General features: G+C 38.7%; 1 protein-coding gene across 11 annotated transcripts in view; it reads left to right on the plus strand.

Annotated features, from left to right (window-relative positions):
• Positions 1-25562, plus strand: part of LOC122518188 (neuroligin-4, X-linked-like) — a 170143-nt gene that overhangs the window by 42475 nt on the left and 102106 nt on the right. For 9 of the 11 annotated variants that reach the window (XM_043636934.1, XM_043636931.1, XM_043636935.1 and 6 more), the window contains 3 exons: positions 8879-9227; positions 10920-11304; positions 11984-12159. In XM_043636934.1, the coding sequence (XP_043492869.1) occupies positions 11048-11304; positions 11984-12159 (433 nt within the window). In that variant the 5' untranslated portion in view covers positions 8879-9227; positions 10920-11047. Of the gene's footprint in view, positions 1-8385; positions 8680-8878; positions 9228-10919; positions 11305-11983; positions 12160-25562 lie in introns of those variants that run through there. The other 2 variants (XM_043636933.1, XM_043636938.1) reach the window with 2 other exon arrangements.

The raw sequence follows: 25562 nt of genomic DNA on the forward strand, positions 1-25562 counted from the left end.
TTGCTAAGGAAAAGCTTTCCCGAGGGAGAAGACACTGGCCAAGGAAAAGGAAACGGCTTACACTCACACACACACACACACACACGTACACGTACACATTCATACGTTTCGTGGGTTGGACGCAATGGCAGGTTACGATTATGGCCGACCTATCGTAGGTGTACGACGATAGAACCTATTTGTGACGTCGGAGATAAGCTGTGAGACGACCGACGACACAATACTGCACGATGTTTGTTGTTACGTAGAGAAATGAGATTCTCTTCTCTATAAGTCTTTATCCAACTTCTGATAAATTATAAAGAGGTTCTTCTACTGCAATCTTCAATCTTTTCGATTTCTAATATATTTATTCAGCGTGACAGTCAATACAATCGTAAAATGTGCTTAGCTGCTGTTATGCCTACTCTATGTTAGTCTTAAGGTTCTTAGCTTCAAAGGGTTTCTAATACCTAGATACCAAGAATGTTGCAATCGAGTTAGAAAATATCAGTTGAAGCCTCGAAGGAGGACAGGTTTTCAAATAAAACGTCCAAATGAAGTAAAATAATTATTCGGAGTAACGCTAGTAGTCGTGCAGTTAGAATATCGTGATTATTTAACTAATATAATGAAGAATTGTTTAATTACGGAATTGCATTGGTAGACATTCTAATTAAATTGAAATAGATCAATTAAAAGATCTCGCGCAACGCGTTGTCGATTCTCTATTTTATCTCTCATTTGCGTGCATTTCCTCGCAAAATATCTTTCTCGTATTCCGCGAAAGTTATTATATTTTCTTCTATTTTCATTCGTAACATTTATTTCGACTATTTTTGTAACAAAAGAAATGAGCAATACGCGATATCGATCGATTATTCGTTTTAATATACATTTTTGCTCCCTTTTAGTCGTTTCCCACATTACCATTTCATCTGATTGAATTTCTTGTCTCTTTTAAAAATAACAGAAAGTATGCACGTGTCCAAACGTGACGACGAACGTTGAAAAGTGTTCGCGTTGTGTATCGTACATGTAAGGAAGAACGACGACGAAACGGTACACACGCGGAAGCGAATATTAATTAAAAAATCGCACGATTTATTACGTTTTTTCCATTATTTTTCTATTATCGTTGGACAGGCCGTTGGCTTTTGTGCGAAACAAAGCATCCCAGTGGTCTTTGTTCGTGTTGGACGACACCCTCCGTTGGTTCGTGACAATTCTTGCAAAAAGGAAAAGGAAGAGCGAAAAGCAACAACCGAAAATAAAAAGGGAAAAGGAAAAAGAAAAGGAGAAAAGACGAAAAGGGGAGAAAAAGAAAAAAAGAAAAGAAGAAAAGAAGAAAAAAAGAAAAGAGAAAGAGGGATGCTCGTGAGTTAATTAGACGCTACGTCCAGGGCGCCGAGTCATTTTTCTTTCGCAGTATCATACGCAACGGCTCGCTTCTCGTACATCCAGCCAACCATCCAGCCAACCATCCAGCCAGCCAGGAAATACAACGACAAACTAATGTCTCCTAATTTATTTGCAGCCTTCCTTCGACTCATTTACCATCTAACTTCACGACCAACTCCTAGCGTTATGCGCGCGATAGGATGCTGCGATGGATAACACGTCGCTTTTATGTCGTAGCATAAAAATGAATGCAAATCTTGTCGTTCGCTCTCCTCAAGCGTATCCCAACGCGTTTTAAACTACCACGTAAATACAATAACGTATCGTATAAATATAATAACAACGATGGAGTGCTTTCAGAAACAATTTAGCGATAATGTAGCAAATGCGTATTACGTAAAAGCATGTACTCGTATTTAATAATCGCGTAGATAAATATTAGTAGAAAAAATCAATCGGATTTTTGAAGCTTTGCGAAAAGTTTGCGGAACGTCGTAAATCCTGATAGGATAGGAAGGGAATAGATAACCGGATGCGTAGAATGGTGAGATATACGCGTTGTTCGTTTTACTATAGAAAGGCTCGCTCCGTCAAATCCCTAAGAGTTTCTACAAAATATTTTTCAAGCCGTTATATCTTCTCGACGATAAACTCCCCAACGATAGAGAGGTCAAAACTAACTAAATGCGCGACTTTCGTAAATCTCCTCGGCATTCAATTCCCGACCTCTTCCAGGCATGAAATTGAAAGGAGCACGACTCGATGTTTGTTGCTCGAGCATTGCTCCCTCTAAGTGGAAGGATTGCGCTATCGAACTACCATTGTTGTCCACTCGAGTTTCCTCTCTCTTCCCAATATGGCTACCATATAGATTCCGTTTGGTAATCCTTGAAAACGTCAACTTCACTATCCTACGCTCGATCAACGATACAACGATACACGAACAAGAATTTCTATTTCAAGATATCTTAGCAGAAAGTTAACGAAAACGAACGAACGAACGAACGATATTTTAACGGCTTAACGGACCAACATCGACCTTAACTTTATATATTTTTCATACCTATACTTGTAATTATTACGTAGAAAATAACAAGCGTGCACTCTTCGAATCCTATTTCCTCATAGAATTTCTAGTACGTATCATTGGCATCGACCTGTCATCGGATCGATAGCACTCGCTGCGTTAAAGTAGTAAACTTTCAAATAGCGTCATTCAAATGGCGGGGGAGACCGAGAAATGTCGTATCGTAAAAAATACACCAAGTTTAGAGGAATATAATGATATATAATGATATAGATATATATGTAGTTTCGCAGTACACGCGAACCGTGACTACTGGAACGAATTTTACGTAGAAAAATGTAAAAAACATTCCATCAAAATGTTCCGTACGTACGCACTTACAATTAGTTATGTATATAGGTAAGTACATCCGATACAACCTCTTTTAGAAATTACTGCAGATTTTATTCAGTTTTATACATTTCATTTGGTTTAACAAAAGAATAGCTACAGCGAAATGAATGTCTAAAACTAGATGTTAACTGTATTAGTATTAGTCTATGAAATCATTGTCAAAGGTACATTAATATTTTACGAAACAACCCAGTATCTACTCGCATACCTAGCGATTTTGCGCATTGCTCTAATCATAAATAAAACTTTTGGGATTTTCTCTCGTGCCTTCCTTTGGAAGCAAACAAATTGTGCTCTTTTGCAATAGGCTTGCGAGCTCGTTGCGCTACACTTAACGTTTGACTTTTGCCTTTTCTCGCTTCGCTCGTTTTTCAACGTTGTTAGCTCTTACTCTACCTACTCTCCCGCTCAATTTCCGTCTTTACTAAGTTTCAACTCGGAACTCTCGCGAGTTGAGCATCTCATGAGAGAGAGAGAGCCTTCAAATTGTTAAATAATCCACTCATTTAGGATGTTACATCGGACGGCTACGTAACATTTTTCTTATGCATTTTTTACAAACGCGAGAAAGAAATATCGATCTTTGGTAGAAGCATCGGTATTTGTAATTTTAACCGACTAATATAGTTAATGTATAAACAATAGAGTTGCATTATTTAAATAAGTAGATACTAGGGAGAAAGGAAAATAGTATAAATAAAGGGAAGCCCTTTGTACTTTTTAGAATGAAATAAAACTTCTCGATCATTTACAAACCTTAACGAGAAAACCAGTACATACACAAACTCTCGTTGAAACCTCGCGACTAGAGGGGTCGACAAAAAGCGACTAAATTGTCCAGTTTCGATTTGTCAGAGTGGAAATTCCAACAGTTGAACGTAATACGTGTGTGCGTATGTGTCTCCGTGGGAGAATTTGAACGAATAATGGAAAGTAAATGGAAAATTCCAGGTTGTCCAGAAGAGAAAAGTCCCCGAAGTAAAATTCCACGTATTTCCGGTAAAGACAATGTTAGTTAGCGTATTTTTCTCTCTCTCAGTATGCAATTTTAAGGGAAGACATTTTTTTACCGCACCTACGAAACTCAAATTCGCCATATGTGCTTCTTTTATAGATAGTTTTTATTCCTGTTCTTCGAAAAGAATTATTTTTCTTAAGCACACGTATAAATATCGTACATTTTTCTCGCATTCGTTCGTTCTTATATTCAAAGTTCTCACGTTTGATATTAGTATATTCGTTTGATCGGATTATTTAAATTAACTAGCTGCGAAGAATGTCGATAAAAATTTCGACGAATCGTTGAACTATCATATCGTAATAAAGTGACGCTTACGTATAACAACCTCCTCCCTACCGTGTTAGCTCGAATTTATTAATTAATCTAATTAACTTAATTAAAAGCTGAGCCAAGACCGCTCGTAGGCGAGCAGAAAGAGGAAGAGAGAGAAAAAAATAGAAAGATACTTTGCAGAGAAACGTAAAAGAGGACGATTTATGCTTCCGGCATCCGGTACGATTTTCAGCGATCTTTCCAACGTCAGAATCCTCTTAGTTACTAATTACGAATAACGAAGCGACTGTCGGAAGAAGTCAAATAATTAATTCGAAGCAAAAAAAGTCAACGCTGCTATGAGGAATTGACGGATAATAATATTGTCGATGTACCTACGCGAAAGAAACCTTTTTCGGTATCCCGTATCGCGTTATATTTTATTTCATCGGATAGGATGTAATACGATCGATTAAATCGTATTTTTCCGAGATCGGCGAATAGTCAAACGGAAAAAAAGAATCGAATGGGTAAAGATTCCCGAATTCGTTTTCAGTAATTTTACCTTATGTGTAATTAACCGTTTTCGAGGTAGCAAATATTCCCAGTTCGTATGAATTCAACGGTTAAAAGTCAACAATGACTAGAATAGCTTTTCCCCGGTGCAACGATATTTCGCTTGCGGTAGACCAGAGTCACTATGTCTACTTCAGATCGTAATAATAGTCCACGTTAACAGGAGCACGCGAGATGTCTCGAGGGCCTGTGCTCAAGTTTGATGTATCGAATGATTAAAAACGCCCGCGATATGGAAGTACGCCAATCCCTACGTAGATGCATTGATATTATATCTATATCGAAAGATTGTAGTAGGTACTCGCATATTTCTTCCCCTATTATGCTTATATTCGTTTATATCAAAATCCTTTCATAAAATAGATGAAAATTCTTCTGCTATCCGATATTGAATAAATGTTCATTACCTACTAATGTTTCAATATATGCGATTATATAGAAAACAATGAATAGCCGAAGGTAACGACGCATAGATCGTTCGTTTGAAAAGATTTATCGAGTGCTTCGTTCTACATACGTATACAGTTGTAAAATCAGAGGGATCGATTAAATCTCGACGAAATTTGAAAGCTGATTTTAGAAATATTCCTTCTCGTCTCTCGCTGCGTTACGTTTTGCGAAATAGGAACGTAGCGCATAGAACATCCGATGTACAAAACGAATAATGAAAAAGATAATAATATTAATGATAATAATAATAATAATATACTATACACACACGGGGGAATGAAATTACGCGAAAGCACGCAAAGTAATTTGCAGCTACGTTTTAATTTGGCACGGTTCGGATGGTATGTTATACCGACGGGAAGAAGATGCAGAAGAAGAGTTGCGAGAGTTGGCGCAGCAGCATCGTTTCTGTCTTTCGTGTTTTCAGAGTTCACACTTTTACGCGACGGCGCACTGTTGTTTAATTGCATTTACAAGAGCTCGGGCTCACACTAATATACATATTACTAGGCTGATTAAAGGCGGTCCGTCGAAACGCGGTGCACGCTCTGAAAATTCCTCGCGCACGGACAAATATGATGAAGATATCTTCCGAAGCTCGAAAGCAATTTTCACGGTTAGATTAATTATTTTCGTGGAATTCAAACGACGTCCTGCGAGATACGAATGAAAAATGAACCAAACGCGGTCGGAAAATAATTAGATGGAAAAGTCAAATCAAATATCAAGCTCTCTTTTATATCAAATATTGTGCGCAATTTTCAACGAAAATCTTCTCAAATGAAAGAAGGAAGTCAAATTTAGTGGCGACCAAAAGCGTCGCATTTTATCGTCGGGTCAAGTTACTATAATCACCGGCCATATCACTCGTCATACCTTAGCTTAATCGTTCCACTGATATTCATTATCGATCAGGATTATTATATTGACGCTTGTGTTCGCGAGTTACACGGATTTCGAGGCTCCCCGAGGTACTTAGGAGTTTACGCTTCGTTCATTTATCGAGTTACATGCTAATCGAGTTTCGAGCAAGTTATGGTTTATAGCAAGAGTTGCGTGCGCGTACATATATCCTCTCCCATTTTATAGCTCTCTAAAATGAACGAATTTCTGCCCTGACTTTATTGTTTCGCTATTTAGTATTATACGTTCTCGGTAAGCGTAGATTTATTCCTTGTTAAGGAAGACGGCCTCTTACGGTTGATATAAATTATCACTCTCTCTCTTTTATGCTAATTTATTATATTATATCAATTCTACCGACTTAACTTTATTCGCAGTAATTTACTATTCGAAACCAGAACGTTTTTTTTTTTTTCTACGGATAATATATCGCGGATATGTAAAACGCGAAATGTAATAAATAAAAGAAGAAAAGAGAGTCGTATATGCATGCGTGTAGTATCGCGTCGAAGGAAGGCCAGAAAAAAGAGATAAAGTATAGGAATAAATGGGATCGTTAAAATTCAGGAAAACAGTTCGTTATTTTGAAAATACGAAATTCGTTGAAAAGGTATTCAACTGTCTCCCGTGATGCACCAGCGCACAATCGCGTAGCTCGATGGCCGCAGTTTTGAAAGAACGGCTGACACGGATTTTTCTCAGCATTGCTAGCCCGATGATAAATCGCGTCGCTTATCGTCGCTGACATCGTCTCGGTCGTGCGTTTAAAAGCTTAAAGAGCACTGATCGTAAAGTGTTTTTCGCGGATCGTGAGCGCACAGAGGAATCGATTGCGCGCTTTTCCATGATGGTTCGTCGCTGAAAAAGATTGAAAAAGAACGAGGGGAAGGAGGATCCTTGATGAGAAGAGAGAAAAAACTAGGTGTTCCGTGCGTTTAAACGTCCAAATAATTTCTCTCCTTTCAATCTTAACGAAAGATCCATCATTCCTTCTTTTTTTCCAATTCGAATCTAAGGGCTCGGAAATTTTGGACCGCTTACAAATTCAATAAATAGACAAGGGCGGTCTACTATCGATCCGATCTACCATCGATCACTCCGCTCGTTTAATCGCAGCAAAAGTTTAGGTCGACTTTGTAACGATCGCGTTATTTATTTTGCGGTTACCTTACTAATTTAATTGGAAAAGTTCCGGTGCGGTTACCGTCTTACTTCCCCATCGTCGAGCCAATGTATCGACTCGCTCGCCGATTATGACAGCTAAAGCTTCGCGAATCTCGGTACGCCTTCGGCTAGTAATTACATTCGAATGGAGCTAATTACGTTTGCCGTCTCTTAGCGATGATAATCCCTTCGTTTGTGTTATCTCTCGATCAATTTCGAATGAGTTTTCGCGAATGTTACGCGTGTTTTCGAGTAATCCTCTCTCTCTCTCTCTTTCTCTCTCTCTCGTAAGAGGTCGTACTAATAAGAGTTTAATGAGAGCGAATAAACCACGTAATTGTTCTACCTACTCTCCCTTAATGATCTTCCTTCGTTCCTGTTCATCGGCTAAAGTTTCTTTATCGAACATACGTACCACGTTATTTTGCTGTTATGAAAATAGCTTACTGGATTTGACGTTAATTCCTATGCTTGGTAATTAATTTCACGTTTATCGGATTTATCTCGAATCCCTCTTACGTCGATCGATTATGTTCGAGTGATACTTCTACTTTTGTTAGAATCATTTTAAGTTTTCGTTGCAACGAAATGTTTCCAAAATGTTTCCCATTTTCGCCTCCCAAATAATATAATTATATTAGAATATAAATTGTGCATTATAAGTTTAACATTGCGTAATTTTTGCGGTCTTGACGCGGACACACGGGGAGGGAGTTTGGATAGATCGAGATTTAATTTACACTCTTGCGAGAGATAATAGTTTATATATTATAGGAGATCGGATTATCGCTTTTAATCGAGCCTAATGGTAAATTGTTTCTCATATAATGTACGAAAATGAACGCGTGATGTTAAATAAATGCCGTTCTTGTAATTTCCTCTTTAAAGATATTCAATTTGACAAACAAGTTGTAAGTTACGACTTTGTAACTAATTAAAACTGTCTTGAAACGGATTTCCCGCACCGGAAAATTCGACGTTGCTTTACTTTAGAGAAATATACCAACTATTTATGGTTAAATTTTAATCATACCGACGCGTACGTCTTCATATTTTTCAAACGTATTTATTCGATCGTACGCGACAAATACATATTTTTGTTTCCATTAAAAGTTCCCTTCGCGTTCTTAAATGTTACTTATTTGTATTATTTCTTATCTTCTTCTCGCAGTCAACCTCGAAAAGTCCGTATAACGTCAATTTCCATGCAAACTCTACTCGTAGATAACTAAGATTTCCGAGCTTACAAGAGGAGCGTTGAAGATAACGATACCTCAAAAAATTGTACGGTGCGACGGTGGACCCTAATTAAAGGATTACGAGTTTCGCTAGAATAACGCAAAATTATAATAATATTAAATATTGTAAGAATATAGACATCTAACTCGCTGAAAAAGAGAAAAACGAGAAGAAGAAAGAATGACAGACGGGATGAGGAAAGAGAAAAGAAATGAGATGAGACACGAGTGCTCGAAAGAGACGAGAAGGGCAACACTCGCAGAGATATAGTCACGTACGCGTCGTTCCGAATAAATTTAAGATTCTATATTTTACAACGTTAGATTTTATTTTTTATAAGTTTTTCTTACAGAAATATCCGAGTTATTAGATCGTAACTTCCTCGTATTTTTCTGTAACGCAACGTGTATTGCGAGTATAATGAAAGTTTAATTAAATAATAATATCTCGTAATATTTTTTATTATGTTTCAGTTTACGAAGAATTACGCGAGCGTGATTTATGGAATAATGAAACGAGAAAGATGAGTAAGTTAAAACGTTGACACGGGGGAAAAATCCAAATTCGCTGATAGACTAATCTCGCGATACGCGTGATATGAATCGAAGGGAAACGCGCGTAGACGTTAGACCGAACAAATTTCTAACGACGTCCAATCGATCATCGATAAACGGTGTTTTAAGTCGATCAGTTCGGAAGAGAAAAGTACGAGAGCTAAAATGCTATCGGTGAAAATCGCACCCTTACGAGAGTCCACCGGCTGCTAAATCTTCGACAGAAGTAGCCGAAGCAGTTAATTGAACTCGATGATCGGCTCGAATGGTAAGTTTTGAAATAACAAAGTTTAACTTAAGTAATATCTTTTCCTTATCCGCCAGACGGTGAGCTAAACTTTGAAAGACTATGAAAACGATTATAAAGATTATTGAAATATCGAATTATCGGAAGAAATTCATCTAGAGACTTTTCTCTCCGACCGTCGTAGAAAATGAAAAAGTTCGATCATTTCGCGTATACGTATGCGCATCTATGATAGAAATAAAGAAATAGAAAATCGCGGAACTAACTCGCGTCAGAGTTTGAAATAAAAAATATAATCGAAGCACGCGGCTTTCGTTCGTTCGCGCAAATTGCAAATAGAAAAATAATGATTCGTTATAAAATTGATCGAAGGAAATAAAATCTCTTTGAGAGGGAATAAACATTGATTATTTGATTTAGCGATTCGTCACGTAACGTAATAACGCGGAGTATATTAAGAATCGATCGAAAATAACGAAAGATGAAAGAAATGTCGAATGAAAAATAGGGAGAAAAGAAACGAGCTCCGTCGATAAGGAAGAGAAATTATCGAGAAAAGTAATACGTGCGAAATAGCTGATCCACGTTCTCTCCCGAGAACTCCCGAGATCCTTCGTAGCATTCCTTCTTCTCGCAAATGACGACGAGAAAGACGTGATCCTGTTACGCGACGCTGAATTTTCAGCTTCCTTTCCGAGCCGATAAGTACTGATTTCCATAATGGTTCCACGTACGAGTGCACTCAGTTACATTCTCCTCTCTATCTTCCTCCCTTTCATTGCTCGACGTTTCTTCCTTCCCTTATCTCCATCGATCACTTTACCCCTTCGTCTTATCACCTTCCTCAATGAGTTCCCATTACCTTATCGCGATTAATTAGTACCGATGTGCGATTATTGTGTAAATTGTAAATGCGTATTCCGCGGACAATAGCGCAAAAAGATCATCATTCGTAGATGCAAACGTATACGCATCTAATTCCGTTTCTATGCAAATGTCTCATGCTATAAATATTTCTCTGGCAATTGCTTACCAATTTACCTACGATAATATAAATCGATGCGAGAGATGCAGTTTGTCGGAGACTGATTCATTTTCCACCGATAACTAGCATAACCAATCTACGTATAGCTATATGAAAACGTCCAGTAGGACGATATAAGACAGGTACCTACCTGTCTAGCTACCTTCCTCGGTGAGTAATGAACGCGTTAATTCGTTGCCCCGGCCAAGATTCCACGCTACTGAGAATTTATGAGGCAAGATACGACGAAATGCGCGATTTAATAGCATCGTAGAAAAAAAAATCTCTTTTTTCTTCTTCTTCTTCTTCCTCTTGCTCTTCTTTTTAGCCTTTCAACGTCATTCGAGATCTTTGCTATTCTCTCGTTGTTAAAACGTTATTTTCTCGGCTTGTTATCGTCGGAAGTTGCTCGTAAATTCTTATAACGACCAATATACTCTCTAACTTGTTAATAATCATTTTCTTCGCTGGCTTAATTAACGTTTCCACGAAATATTCATTGCCCGTTCATTCCGAGCATCCAAAGTTTAGTGATTTTCTTAGAGAGAATACTCTAGTAGGAGGCTTCTATCGAAGCTCTATACCAAATTGTATCTCTTATTAGAAAGCATAAACCACGCGTACCGTGGAATCATCGTCTAAACCAACTCCCGGGGAAAAGTGCAATTTTGTTGTTTGGGCTTTTTCAGAGGGGGCAAGGGCGGCGATGGGTCCTCGCGTCGTTTTCGGCAGATAATCGTCGTTGCGCCAGGCTGACTAAATGAAGAGGAATCGTCCGGTGGGCCGGTGATCGATAGCGGATACCGCTCGTCGCGCGATGGAATTCCTTCCGCTGCTATTACTTTGGCTCCTGATCCTCGAGCCAAGCGCCTACTCGCTCTCGATCAAGAGCAGCCTCAACCCGCGGATCGTGCAAACTCGATACGGCGAGGTTCGAGGCCTGATCAGGTCCTTCGAGAACGCCAAGTTCCTCAAACCGATCGACGTCTACCTTGGAATACCCTACGCTACGCCACCCGTTGGGAGCAACAGATTCTCCCCGACGAGAGCGCCGAGCCCTTGGGAGGGTGTCAGGTTTGTTCTCCTTTTCATTTTTCTCCCCGAATTCTTTCATTTACGAAACGAGTAGGAACATCGCTAACGCAAATTGGCAAGGATTCAACGATTTGGAAAATTTCAAGCTACCGGAGTTAAGTTTACGCGCGTAAATCATCTAGCGTTAAATCTACGTGCCAAGTAACGTCGCGGAAAGAAACAAAGCAATTTTGCAAAAGTTCGGTAATTGTAACCCTCTCGCGGAGGGGTCTATTTTTTGAAGAAAAATAGAAAAAAGAAGGAGAAAAGTTCGCGAGAGTCCTTCTAACGATTTCTATCTCTATTTACGATACACTTACAATTTATGTACGACGTGGAATAACGAAAGATTTAACTGCTCGAGGGAACAACTTATATCTCTCGAGTTTCATCTTGCCAATATCGGTGAATCTATAACGCGAGATCGAACGTACTCCCTTGCGCGATCGCTACTAAATTTATTTTCTTCCTTGTTTTTTATTACATTTAAAGATGGCCCATTCATTGTCGCTAGCTCGTGTTTTTTATGATCTTCCTACGGAACGATCGAAATAATAAATGACAAAATGTGCACCCCTACGAGTGATGGGGACTCTGAGCTATTTGCAAAGAAGAAAGATGTAGAAAATACTTTGATGTTATTTCTAAGCGTAAAGATGATGGGACGAAATCTTTCCAGATTGTCAGACTCGGTCGGTCCGGTTTGTCCTCAAAAACTTCCAGACATCTCGAACGAGCAAGAGGCTCTCGAGCGCATGCCTAGAGGAAGACTGGAATATCTGAAAAGATTGCTACCTCATTTGCGAAACCAAAGCGAAGACTGTCTATATTTGAACATCTACGCTCCTGCTATGGGTAAGTCAAGAGATTTCCATTTGGATAGTATTCTTTGCGATAAGGATCTCGTCGTTAGAAGAATCATTATCGACGTGCTTTCATTCCACGAAAAAAGAAACAAAAAATGAATCATCGAATCGTCGATCGATCTTCGAAAAAAGAAACTCACCGAAATTTGGATTCGTGGCATCGAACGGTTGCGAGAGTAAAAGAAAGAAGAGAGAAAAGAAAAAATTTGACGAGGTTGTACCGTTATATTCGAACGCGATAAAAATGACATTCGTAATGGCGTAAATGAAAGCGTAAATGAAAGCGTAAATGAAATCGTATAATACCGCGATAAAAGACGTAGAAATGAAAGATTCCAAATGAAACGACAAAAGCAAGTATATATGCGAGGCCATAGCTCTTTGCGTTATCCGCGTGTGCATCTAACCGCATAAACACTCGCATTTCTCTGCTCGCTGATCCCCGAAGAAACGTTCTTTTCTTCCGCATTTCGTCTATGCGAACGGCGAACGATTACGGAAGAAAGAATACCAATTCCGCTTCCCTCCTTTCCACGAGTTCTTCCCGTTAATCCACTCCTTTGAGAAAATCGAAACTACGGGCCGCCCATTTGGAACGTAAACGATGCTACTCTCTTTTATCATTCGACATTAAAGTTCGGCTCTGATTTCATTATCCTTTATTTTTCCTATTAAAAAAATCTCTCCTAATCGTTTATAACATAAAGTTTATTACGTTACGTATCACTTAGTTCTCGTAGCTTCGCGTACGAAATAAAAGTATATCTCTTGATGCGATCTCTTCCCCTTATCGGGATAAAATTTGGTACTCCCTTTGAAAGCTGCCTGTGGTTTTATTCTCTGGCAGACCGTATTATTTTGTAAACGTGAGTCTACTTCCGATGAAAGAAAAGAAATACAAGAGGAATTCGTTGAAGATGAGTTTAACGAAACACTTGGCACCCGAAAGCATTCGAGGCCACGGAGGCATCCAAAAAATGCGCTCTCCCTCCGTTCGAATCTAGGACAAACCATTTTTATCCCCACCCGGTATCACGGCATGCACGTTCGCGTTTCGACAATGAAACATCGAAAGGTAAATGTAAACCGGAAACGGATGCAGAGGGGGTGGCAGGACGGGGGAGGAGCGCTCGCGTCAAAGTATTCGGCTGGTTGGCTGGTTGGCTGGTTGGCTGGTTCCTTTGCAAAGACTCTGGAATACAAAAGCACCGATAGCTCGAACCGCTCGGAACTGGATCGCGTACGCGGTGTAAATGTAACTCTACCAACTTTGCTCTTCGCGTTGACGTTTTTGCCCTTATTTTTCATCTTCGTTTTACCCTTTTTCTCTACCTTTTTATCGCGAGAACGAAAACGCAAAGGATCCTTGTTAAACTGCACGATGCGATTACGTTCGATCAAACGCGGCAACATTTATTATTACGCATTGATAAGCGCGCGATCGGACGATTATTAATTATATTAATATATAAATGTAATTTCTCGGTACGAAAGTTAATTTCAATAATAATCGAAAAAAGGGACGTTTAATCGATAAACGAACAAATAACGAATATCTATTTGCTCTCGTACGTAGTCGCATACGACTAACTATCGAGTAGTCTATTTCCATCTCTAATTTCATTTGAAAGATCTTCGTTAATATCAAGGATCATTATCAAAGGAAATGAACGTCGAGATATTCGATCTTGAAGTCAGAGCTCCGCTCCGGTACGTTCCTCTCTGCTTATGTAGCTCTCTGTTACGCGTAACGCAAGTACATCGTCGAGTTGGATGGTGAGACAGCTGCAACGCGGGTCGTGGCTCGTGAGTCGTGCCTAAGTGGCATCCGAACCACAAGAGTGCCTCGAGCTCTCCTACCTAGCCCATCTATCTACCTCTTCTACCTAGCCCTTCTACTTAGCCCTCCTACCAAGCCCTCCTACCTAGCCCTCCTACCCTCGGGGTGTTCATTTGCGCGATACGCGGCGGCGCCCACCGACAAATCTTTTTCGCGATATTCCTCATCGATCTCGTAACTGACTAATTGATTAAACATTACACTCGTGTGGCTATTATTTAATTACTAAGTTTTCCAATTATACTTGCGCATTGGTTAACCGTCGGGATGATTATTATTCTTATTATTATTATGAATTCCATTAAATAGATCAACGCGTTCAATTAATCAACTAAATTACGTTAAAATATGTAAAGATTTAAATACGTTGTATGCCGCTTCGATAGTTGCGTTTTCCAATTGAAAATGTTTCTTTCGTTATACTATAAACGATATATTCTCTATTCTTGCTATTATCGATAATTAATCTATTTGCAGTTTATTCGATAAAGGATAATTGTAAATGAAACGTATCGATTCCAATTGCAGTCTGCTTTCGGCTCGTTTCATTCGATAGCGTGGCAAAGCGAGCGACGATAAAGATTACATCGTTCTATATTGGATTAGAATTATCTACGATATTGATGATCTTTTATTTGGATAGAAAAAAAAGAAAAAGCGAAAAGAAAATTTGTATTTTCCAAGCATTCGAAGGTAAATGACACGAGGAGTAAGCGGGTTGAAAGGACTTTCGCAAAAAGTTAGGGATTCGATTATTAATTCGCGGTCTAAGAAAGTTCTTCTTCGGGTCTCTCTCGTTTCATCTACCTCTGACTTTTTCATTTTCTTATTGTTAGACCTTTTTCTTCGTCGTCGTCGTCGTCGTCGTCGTCGTCGTCGTCGTCGTCGTCGCCGTCAGTCGTCATCGTCGCGTTTCTTTCATTCGAGGAAAAATATTCTACCTTAGGTCTTTCGCCGAAAGAAAGAAGAAGAGGAACGTGCGATCGCAAATTACTCCGACTTCGGAAAGTTTGAAAAACGGTAAGTACGCTGAGTGCTCGTGCATCAATTTAGTTCCGCTGACTTTTGACGCGAATGTCCGTCCATTCTACTCGCGTTCCATCTTTTACCCTCTTTCTCCATTTCTTCCTCTATTTCTTTATCACGGTTCGGTGGTATATCCCGATAACGAGACAAATATGCACCCAGCGTGCAAACCTCGATACGCGAAATATCTGTTCGCTTTTAGCCAAATTTATGCGAGCTCGATGTACTTTTACTCGCAAATGAAACGCCAGATATTCCTACGGATACAGAAGGGAAATGTCGGGGATTTCGGAATTTGTTGCGTCTCTTTCTTTTTTTCTTTTCTTTTTGTTTTACCTGGAATTAATGCCGAAGAAAAGAAAAAATAATTGTTCGCGCGGTCGGATGGATTTGGAAAAATAATGGCTTTTGTGATTGGTAAAATATAATTCGCGTTATCTCTCGAATATGTAAAAGAGCCTAGAGTCCACGTATTATCTATGTTTCATACAGTAAAATGCATACATATGTATAATATTATATATCGAAGATTTACGTATCTACCTACGTATATTCATTTAAAAATATTCAAACTCATATATCCGATTTATTGAGAAATCAAAATGAGAGATAATACTGCAAAGTAAAATGATCCAAAGTTAGCGTTTCAAGTATATATATCCATTAGGAATCGTAGAAAATATCGAATCCTTCTCGATGCACGACGGTAGAACGAGCTGCTCGACATTTATCGCAAACAATGCTGGAATTATTTAGCGAGAAAAACATCCCTAAGGATAGTACCATTGAGGATCTCTCGGGGTGGAAAGTCTCTTCTTACTCTTGATCTCCATTTCTGTAAAGTCCTCGTCTTAATTAATTATTCCATAAAGACCGCAACGCGTGGATCACGCCAAGAAAGAGGAGAGAAAAAAAAACTAGAAAACAAGTAGAGAGCAAGTACCATCAAATTTCTAGAAACGCGGATTATTTATTTATTCTACGTTGCATGCTTTTCCATGCGCAAAAGGGGGATGGATCTGAAATAGGAAGGGCAAGTTTTATTAGCGCGTATTACTTTTTATTCGTAAATTTGTGTAGACTCTCCGGTTCGGAAGGAATGATTTGAGTTGTTTTGGAAGGAAGACGTTAACGAAAAGCATCGTTAGTATACCTAGTCACTCCCGCGGCTATTATTCTTTTCTCGGTGTTTGAACGAGTGCCAGAGTGGCAGGGAGGAGAACAAACGCATCGAGCCGAACGAGTAACTGGAGGAAGTTGAAAGGAAGTCGAGGAGAGAAAAACTGCTAAAGGTAACGCTTCTTCTTTTCTCTCCAAGAGACATCGAGAAAAGCGGACGTTTTCGTTCGTTACACATTGTCCCGATTAAAAAACGATTTTAAGGATGATTTACTAGCGACCCAAATTGAATCGCTAATCTAAGTTTGAGAACTTTCCGCAGGGAAATGGCTAGAAGGCGAGCTGAATTATAACCTCTGGAAATAGATGTCATTGACCTCTTCCGCGTTTAGACCCTACTGCCTTTGAAAATTTCTAATTTGATTCCTCTCGGAACGAGTTTAGAACCGAAAACGTTGAAACTGAATCGATACAGTTCATTTCTAACGATTTCGATTAGAATTTAAAACGAATTTATAATAGTATTTGCATGAACTCGTTTTAAGGAACGAGTAGATTCGCGATCGGACGAATACGTCAAAAGATTTAGGAAAGAAAGAAGGCGTAAGTTCGATCGCTATCTTAATTACTTTCCGAGTTGCGCAAAACACGGCCGACGAAGCGTAACGGTAAATAATGGTAAATAATGGTAATGGTTGAAACGATAAGAATGCCTTTAACCACCGAAACATCTATAAGATCTCTAAAGAACGCGAAGAAGATTGTTTCCGCCAATTAAAGCTCACCTCCGATCGCATTTTTTCCTCTAACGTAAGATGCCCTTTACTTTACTTTACTTCCATCACTCTTACGCTACAACTTTGAATTTAATTCTTTAGTACGTTCGAAAGGGGATGCCTCGAAAGAAAGAGATTGTAAAAAGGAAAAGTTACTTTTCCCGCAGCGTCGCGATACTCCTTTCGCATAGAACCAAGGTAAATATGTCTCCGGTGAATTATTTAAGAACGTGTTTTTACGTCGAAGATGGTTTTATCGCTCGGTAAATATGGTCTCCGATGTTGTCGCACACCCCTTCGATCGAAACTTCGATACGTCGAATAATGTTCTACGATTTACTACGACTTTCGGATAAATTTCATATTTGAGTCTCTCGTTTTATCACGAATTATTGATTCATTTTATAATTTTCTTTAATTCTCAATAATTATAATCAAATATTTTCTCGCAATGCAATTGCACATTAGATGTTGCATTTGACTTTGGCAAATAGCAATGAAAGAGAAAAAGAGGAAAAAGTTGCTACGTCACGTTCGAGAATGTCGCCATGGAGGAATGAAAAGAAAAAAAAGAAAAGAAAGAAAAGAAGGAAAGAAAGGAGAGAAAATAGAAAAAGATGGCATGCAGCAGCAGCAGCAGCACCAGCAGCAGCAGAGAGGGTCGTGAAAATTGAAAAAAAGAATAATGAGGAAGACGATGCAAGCTAGGCATCGTCCGGACGTGAACTTAGAACGAAGGGTCAGAGTACCAAGAAAAAAGATAGAAATGGTAGAAGAGATGAGTCGAATGTGCGAGAATGCGAAAGCCACTCGCTTCCTGCTTGCTACTCGTACTAGCAAGGGTTGCCCTCGCTTCCTTTCTCGCTAAATTCTTCCCTCTCTCTCTCCGTTCTCGACTGTTGTTTAGAGTAATATTATCGCCTAAAATCAATAATCAGTCGTATAAATTATTATCGGTTCGTCGTCGGTTTCATTCGTTTCCACAATTTTACAAATATTCATACATTTATATTCGTTATTGCAAATTGAAAATTTTCAAATTTGAGAAAGAATTTTACATAATTATCTAATTTGCATAATAATGAGCATTACCGTAAAAGAAAAACAGCTTTACTGCTAATTTCTATACTTTGCCTCGTTTATAGAATAACCTTCTTTTTACCTCTTTGGTTTTTTCTCGTTGATTAACCTGTCGGCAAAATCGATAGAAACTAGGAGGAGAAGCGTCTACAAAATCAGGGTATAGAAAAAAAAAAGAAGAAAGTTAAAGAAAGAAGGAAAAAAAGGTTAACGAACGAGCTCCACTCTTGAATACTAGCCCTTTGGTCTGATGTCAATTATAACGCGCGTACATTTAATTACAAAGTGACTCGTGTGAGGTAGACTAACGCGTCAACGATGCACACGATTGTCGTCGTCGATGCGCAACCCCGTGCAAAATATAATTTTGAACCCTTAGGAAAAAGTGCGCCCGACGGAATCACTCGTAAATCTAAGATAATCTATAAACCTACGATCGATATAAAAAAAAGCTCGTTACTAGGATTATTTTTAGCGTAAAACGAAAGCTTAATTAGTAGGTGAAACGTGTAACTCGTGCTCGTGCTCGTGTTCGTCAACAACAATTGTACAAAGGAACAGTGGAAATGTTGATAAAAAGTGGAAAAGCGAGCTAATGCGCGAGTCTGCTGGACTTCTTTCACCTCTATCAAAAGTCTACAGAAAAGGCTGGAAGAAAAAAGGTAGACGTGCAGCTATTCGTTATACTGGGTGAGCCGGATAAAGTGTTGCGAATTGTTGCTCCAAAAAATACGAGAAAGAACATTTTTTTTCTTCTTCAAAAATTGCTCACATCTATACAGATTTATTTAACGAAGCACGATTCCTGTTCCAACTATTTCCTTAAACGAACGATTTTGAAATCTCTCGAGATGGGAATGGATTGTAACTTTTTTTTAGATAGCCTACCTTGTAGATGTTTAGCACAATGAGTTAGGAACGAAACGACGCGGCGACAAAACGATGCGTTTGTAATAATGAGAATTGTTTCGAGAAACTGGCTAACTGAAGGAACTAACTGAAGGAAGAACTAAGCTCTTCTCTCGCGCTGCATTTGTAACGAAGCAAGAGTGGTCAAAGAGAATGGAACCCGATATTGTTATTTGTTTTACGTTTGTACTTTCCAATAGTGATCCTCGAACGAAATGATTTCTCACCTCGTTTTTTATTTCGATTAAATGTTAAATAATTACATTTCTCTCCTTTGCGAGAGGATAATCCTACGGAATGAGAATTTTTACTTTCTATAACAAAACGATACCGTCTCGTCGACGTTAAATAAATATAAAATATCCTCAACAGCGCTTGTTTCGATGTAAAATTAAAAAAGATTTGTCGTAAAAATTGAATAACTTGGCTTAACGCTATATCGCGTAATATCTATCGTTTTATTCCATCATCACTCTTGTTCGCATCGAACGAAGGAGGCAAATCGCGTGCATACCGATAATCTCGAAATTGCTGGACTATCGGAAGCAGAGAGAAAGACAGAGAAAGATGGATAGATACATAGAGACATATACATATGTACGTGTAAAGAGAGAGAGGGAGAGGGAGAGAGGGAGAGAAGCATCGATCGAACGTTTTGGGTGCAAATTATACGTGATCGCGATTTATTGGGTGACCGAATGGACGAACGGATGGAAATGCGTGTGCGCGCAAAAGAGAGAGACACACAGAGAGAGAGAGAGAGAGAGATACTCATGTCAGGATCGTTTAGAAGACGGCAACGATCGATCATTCCAGTCGGTTCAACGCAGACACGATTGTCGTGCTCGGTCGTTCATCGATCCATCAAGCGGAAGATGCTTAGGAGAACGTTTCCGTTTTCGTTTCCTTCAACAAATAAACCTTATATATAAGATACTTTATCGATTGTAGTATACCTAAATATATTGGAAATATGTAATAATATATAGGAACGGGGCTGGAATTCAATTTTAGAGATAATTATTTCCATAGTAAATCATGGCTAAAAAAAGACTTCGATAAAATGACTGCAGTAGAGATCGCATGTTTCTTTCGCATTATATATTTGCATACCATTCGTATCATTATCCCTTCCTTCTTCTTATTTTTCTCTGCAAAAATTATTATCGACCGTACTCACGAAAGATTTTTACATTTCTTTATACGGAGCGTCTTATTTGAATCTGTCGCAAAAAATATATCCGTAAATAAAAATGGAAATAACGCGTCTATGGAAAGTGAATTATACGAGCCGTTTTCATTCGGGATCGCTAGGGATTTGTATTTTTTATTATCAAGTTTATCTAGCTGACTGATTTGATAGATAAGAAAAAATATTTTACGAGTTGACATCGAGAATTCAGCCTGTATACGTATACGTGTTCCGCATTTCATGCGACTCGAGCTATTCCTCATGGTTATAAAGAAGTCAGCTCAGGTATTTATTTGCTGACTTACCGTACTGACCACAAAGGAAGTAGAAAAGCAACGAAAGGAAGGAAGAAAGGGTAAAGGGCAAAGGAGAGGAGGGATAGAGAAAGAGAAATAGATATAGAGATGGAGATAGAGAGTACGATGAAAGGCGAAATCGCTGTGAAGCTTTTACGATCTTCTATACGTTACATTAGAATTGGCTTCGAGCTTACGTTAGAGCTCGCGATATCCTGAAAATTCTTAGAAATCTTCGCTGGAGTATAATAAATTATGCTATTTTCGATGCTCCGCGATGTATCATAGAACGTCTACCGAAACTTACCAGACGCAATATTTTATTCGAGTACGATACAAAGACTAACGAAACTTTAGAATTATTTCGTATATTACTTACATTACATAGTATTCATTTAAATATAGTGTAATTAACAGGATATTAGAAAAATAAAAAAGAAAAGTAGAGAGAGAGAGAGAGTTCCGTGCTCTATCGCTTAAACGATATCAATTAATCGAAAAGACGTGCATTTTTTGTTCTTCTCGACGATGAAGATATAAGAAACATTGTTGGCGGAAAATCTTGATCGAAGTCCGACTTTAAATTCGTAATAGGATTCTGGCCTTCTTGTCGTCGCGTCGTATTCGAGCGTTCGAGTGTTCGAACAAATCGATAAAACCCTTGAAATGTCTCGTGATACTCGATGAGGTCGACAGTGCAACCGTATTCTCGTTTCTACCTAGTACGATAATTCGCAATGAATTTTCCAGCGATTGATATCGAACTAACGACTTTATCAACGCGAGGATGAAAACTGACGGTAAAATATCAAACGCGAAGCGAAACGTTTATTAGCTTTTTCCCGTAAAGTCCGGCAATATAGTCGCATAATTCAAATTTCTTTCCTTTTCCAGAGATCCAGAATCAAAGCAATTTGGGACAATTTGCTTTGGCGTTATTAAAATTACTCCTTTTTTTTTTGACGCTTTTCCTTCATTCCATTAGTCATTGATCTAATTATCCAACGGGAAGAATTTCGCGAATTTCAAAGAATACATATATTCGTATTTTTGCTCGTACATTAGTAGTATCGCGGCGTACCAAAAATTCGTACGTTTATCGCATTTTTCCGGATAGAGCAATTTTCCGAACTCGTCAATTTAACGAACTCGCGAACTTTTGGTTCACCCTAATGCTTAATATACTATACGTTTTCTTTTCCGTATACCAGTTTATTCGTGCTATCAAAATGATTATTTTCCAAAAATTATTTCCGACGATTATTATAATTAATAACTTGCATCGTACACCACGTTACAGAGGAGTCTCGTTCTTCTCTTCTCCGTCTCTTTATTTTCTTAAACTACGTAGGATAGAAACCAAAGTTCTCCGGAGTTATGGAAAGTTGCGTAAAGCAACCGATTGAATTCCACGACTATAGCAGCCAAGACTTTGAAACTGTTTAGAGTCGAAAAGACACACCCGTCTGCAGGTACAATTACGCAATGCTGCTCTGGTTTATGTTGCCGCATTCGCATACATTAGCGTACATTACCTTCTTATACTCAAAAGTTCAAACATTAAGGGATGATCCGGATGATTGAAATTAAAGAAAAGAAGAGAAAACTTGGAATTGGAGGAATTTCGTTATTGCTCGAAATACAAGGGTCGATTGGAAATTCGACTCGACTGATCTTTCGTTCGTGCCTAGTTCGGGCCAGCGGAACTTTAGTGGGCCTTCGCGGAAGTCAACGATATGGAAAATCGAAAGCGTCCAACGTTCTCGGATGCTTATATGAGACATTAAAAAGATTTTCTATAAAATTGGAGGTTGGTTGTCCGAGCCTTAAGAACGATCTCCGGAATTTAGCGAGTATTGGGAACTCGGAGAAATCTCGAGATTCGAGATAGCAACCCGAGAGGTTCCTCGCGTAAGTCGAATAACTCCCATACTAGCATACCTTTCCTTATAATAGAAAAGAAAATTGGAATGGAATGGTAATAGTGATATGATGTTATAATGAATTCGAATTATGATAAAACGATGGAGATAGACAAATGATACACTTTAGAAAATACTCTTTTGTGAGAATAACGACAAATGTGAATGTCGTATTTCAATTTATAATTACGCTCGAAAAGCATTTCAAATTTTCTTCGCGAACGTTATAAAGGGAAGAACTGTGTACCATTTTGAAAATAAATTGTAGAGAGAAAGTAACGATAACCGAGAATGCTCCGAGTTTCGGTGTAGAATATTGTTATATTTAAGCGGGCAAACGTTTAACGCTATTAAACGGAAATTCAACTGAATATAATTAGATATGTAAAGCATTTCGATCAAAATGAATTTAACAACTATTCTAATAAAAACAGCGAGTTAATTGAACGACTACGCAAAGATACTCCTCGTTTTTCCTCGAAAAAAGTCGAAAAAGTAAATGACTCGCGAGCGTAATTATCTCTTTTCCGAAATTCTATTGATTCTAATCACCGAAAGGAGCCTACAATCTTGCTCGTTCCGTCCTAACGAAGCTTTTAGCTAGATTTTCTTGCTCTTGAAGGACCGACCACGAAAGCCAAGATCCACGAGAGGAGAGGAAAGGAGAAAGAAAGAAGGATATCTCTCTGGTTTTTTCGGCTCCTCGAAACTCGAAAGGAAAAGAAGGCGTTGGCTGGTCCCGCCGCCGCCGCCGTCTTCTACATCGTCGACTGTTTCGAGCACTTAAGAGACCGCTGGGAAATTATTGCGTTCTCTTACGTCTTCCCTTTATCTCTTTTTCCACCGCTCCATTTATACTTAACTCTCCGCGACGAGAAAAGAATTCAATGGAAGAATTTATTCATCGATCGACATTTACAAAGCTTTTACTTATTTCCGCTGAAAATTAAATAATATCAAACGCGAAACGCCGATTTTTTTCACTTTGTTTGGGGGAAAAGGTGTTGGGGACGAAATGTCGCGTAAATAAAAAAACCCGGGTGGGGGAAAAAGCGAGAGGAAATTAGAAAAATCCTCGTTCGAAGCGGAATTGGACGATCGACGACATTTCCAAGATAGTTTATCCGTTCGAAAGGTCCGTCGTTCCTCGTCGAAATAGAAGATTCGAAGAAGGATTCCATCCGTATTCTCTCGAGGAATATGTAATTTCCGACGGACGTTCCTATATTCTATTCTGGGTGCACCCGAGCATACCAGATTAGCATCGGATGTATTTGCGTTATACTCTTACGGAAAATCTACCTTGTATGTGTATGTATCTCGAGGCTAGAAATTTTCTTATACCCTCCTTCCTACTTAAATCTCCTACAATTTCCTAACTTGGACGCAATCTCTAGACGATTATTTAATCGTTATTGCGAATCAAATAATAATCGAGTACAAAGGGGTATTCGACAAATTTGATTCTACGAAAATGCGTATATATACATATTTATACGGGAAGTGTCATTTTATATTGGTAAGCTCATTTTTGCGAATGATTAACTACGCATATATTTTACCTTTAATCTATTTCCAAGCTTAAGAAATATTTGCGTTTCATTATTTTACCAGACTTCCATTAACAACACAATATTGTACGTGGTTATCGAAGCGTTAAGTATTATTAAACCGCTTAATACAACAAAGTCCTTTGTTTTAATTAAAACGTTCGGCCCACTGGTGCGCTCTATATTCATCTGATAATAAGATAAACAATAGCTTTTGTTGACTATCAGGTAAATAAACTAATTAGTATGAACACTCCTTGATTAGAGACGCGTGCTTAACGGATGGTAAATACTCTTAAATAATCGATTTCTCGACTCTACGTGCTCCTTCTTCCTTCGAGACGCGCGCGTATTAATTACGTTTTAGATTCGTCTTACGGTTATGAAATAAGTCGCGAGAGTTTGTCTCATTTGTATTACAATTGCAAACGACGACATGGTTGAAAATCGTAGAGCGACAAAATAGGAGGATGCACGCGTGTTTCCATAAATGTTATTTATCGCGAGATGTCTGATACCTTTAGAAATACTATTTCAAGAAAATCTCCCGTACCGAAATCGTGGAACGAACAACCATATATATATACCATACCTGGGTGTAAATTCTATGCGCTTTTTGTCCGACATATGTGAATGCTTGTAGAATAACGAAACAGTTGTGTCTTACTTTGAAGTTAGGCGCGTTCGACTCGCTTTAAGAGGATTCATTACAATAGAAGCGTTCATCAGACTACTCAACGGTTTGCGAGTCTGGCGAGTATCTATCTATTTAATTAACGGCGTTCCATTTGCTTTCAATCTACCTGTGAATTTCCTTTGCCCTTAGTATGCGGTTAGCGTGCAGTCGCGTAATGGAACGAAGCCATAAGCTCTTTCTCTTTCTCCCTCCCTCCCTCCCACCCTCCCTCTCTATCTCTCTCTCTCTTTGTCTACGCCACCACGAGGAGAAACGTTGTCCACTTCTACCTCTCCTTAACGATATCGATTGCGTTATAGTTAATAATCCTCTTTGACGTATCACGATGAAGCATTACGATATTCTAATTCTCTGCACGATGAAATATATCTTCATATTTTTACTTTTATCTCATTTTTTCTACGTCTCTTTGTGCGCCCCTCTCTGCTTTTGTTATCCTTTCCAGAACGTTCAAGTGGTTTAATTAATAATTTACCTTTGTTATTATATATCATCAGCTAGAGAGAGAGAGAGAGAAAGAAAATTCTGCTTTGAATTCTATCTCTTGTTGTGTCTTGAAAATAGCAACGAACACACGCGTTTGCCTCTTTGATAATCCACGCATCCTTTTTCTTAGAATTATTCGTTTGTTAGTATACTTTTATTTTATTCTTTGAAAGCAAAAGGATTTCGTTGCCGGTATATCTATCTCCTTGGAAACGGCAAACGTGATTGCGACATCGAACGAAATAAAATCGAAGTTTCTGCGAGAGGAGGAAAAATAAAAAGTAGAAAATAGATGAAAAAAATTCTTATCGAATGGAGATGGAACGGCTATTCGACCGTTAAAAAATGCATGCGACGATTCGTGCAAACCGTCGATTGCACGACTTCTGCATGCCGGCAATTTTTCGACGTCACGTTACTTTCTACCGTTTGCATCGGAATTTAGTCGAATGTTTCCTCGAGAAACGTTACAAAAACAATTCGATTTGCCGATGGAAAA

The sequence above is a fragment of the Polistes fuscatus genome, unplaced genomic scaffold, assembly GCF_010416935.1.
Source record: "Polistes fuscatus isolate 324 unplaced genomic scaffold, CU_Pfus_HIC Scaffold23, whole genome shotgun sequence".
Classification (NCBI taxonomy): Eukaryota; Metazoa; Arthropoda; class Insecta; order Hymenoptera; family Vespidae; genus Polistes; species Polistes fuscatus.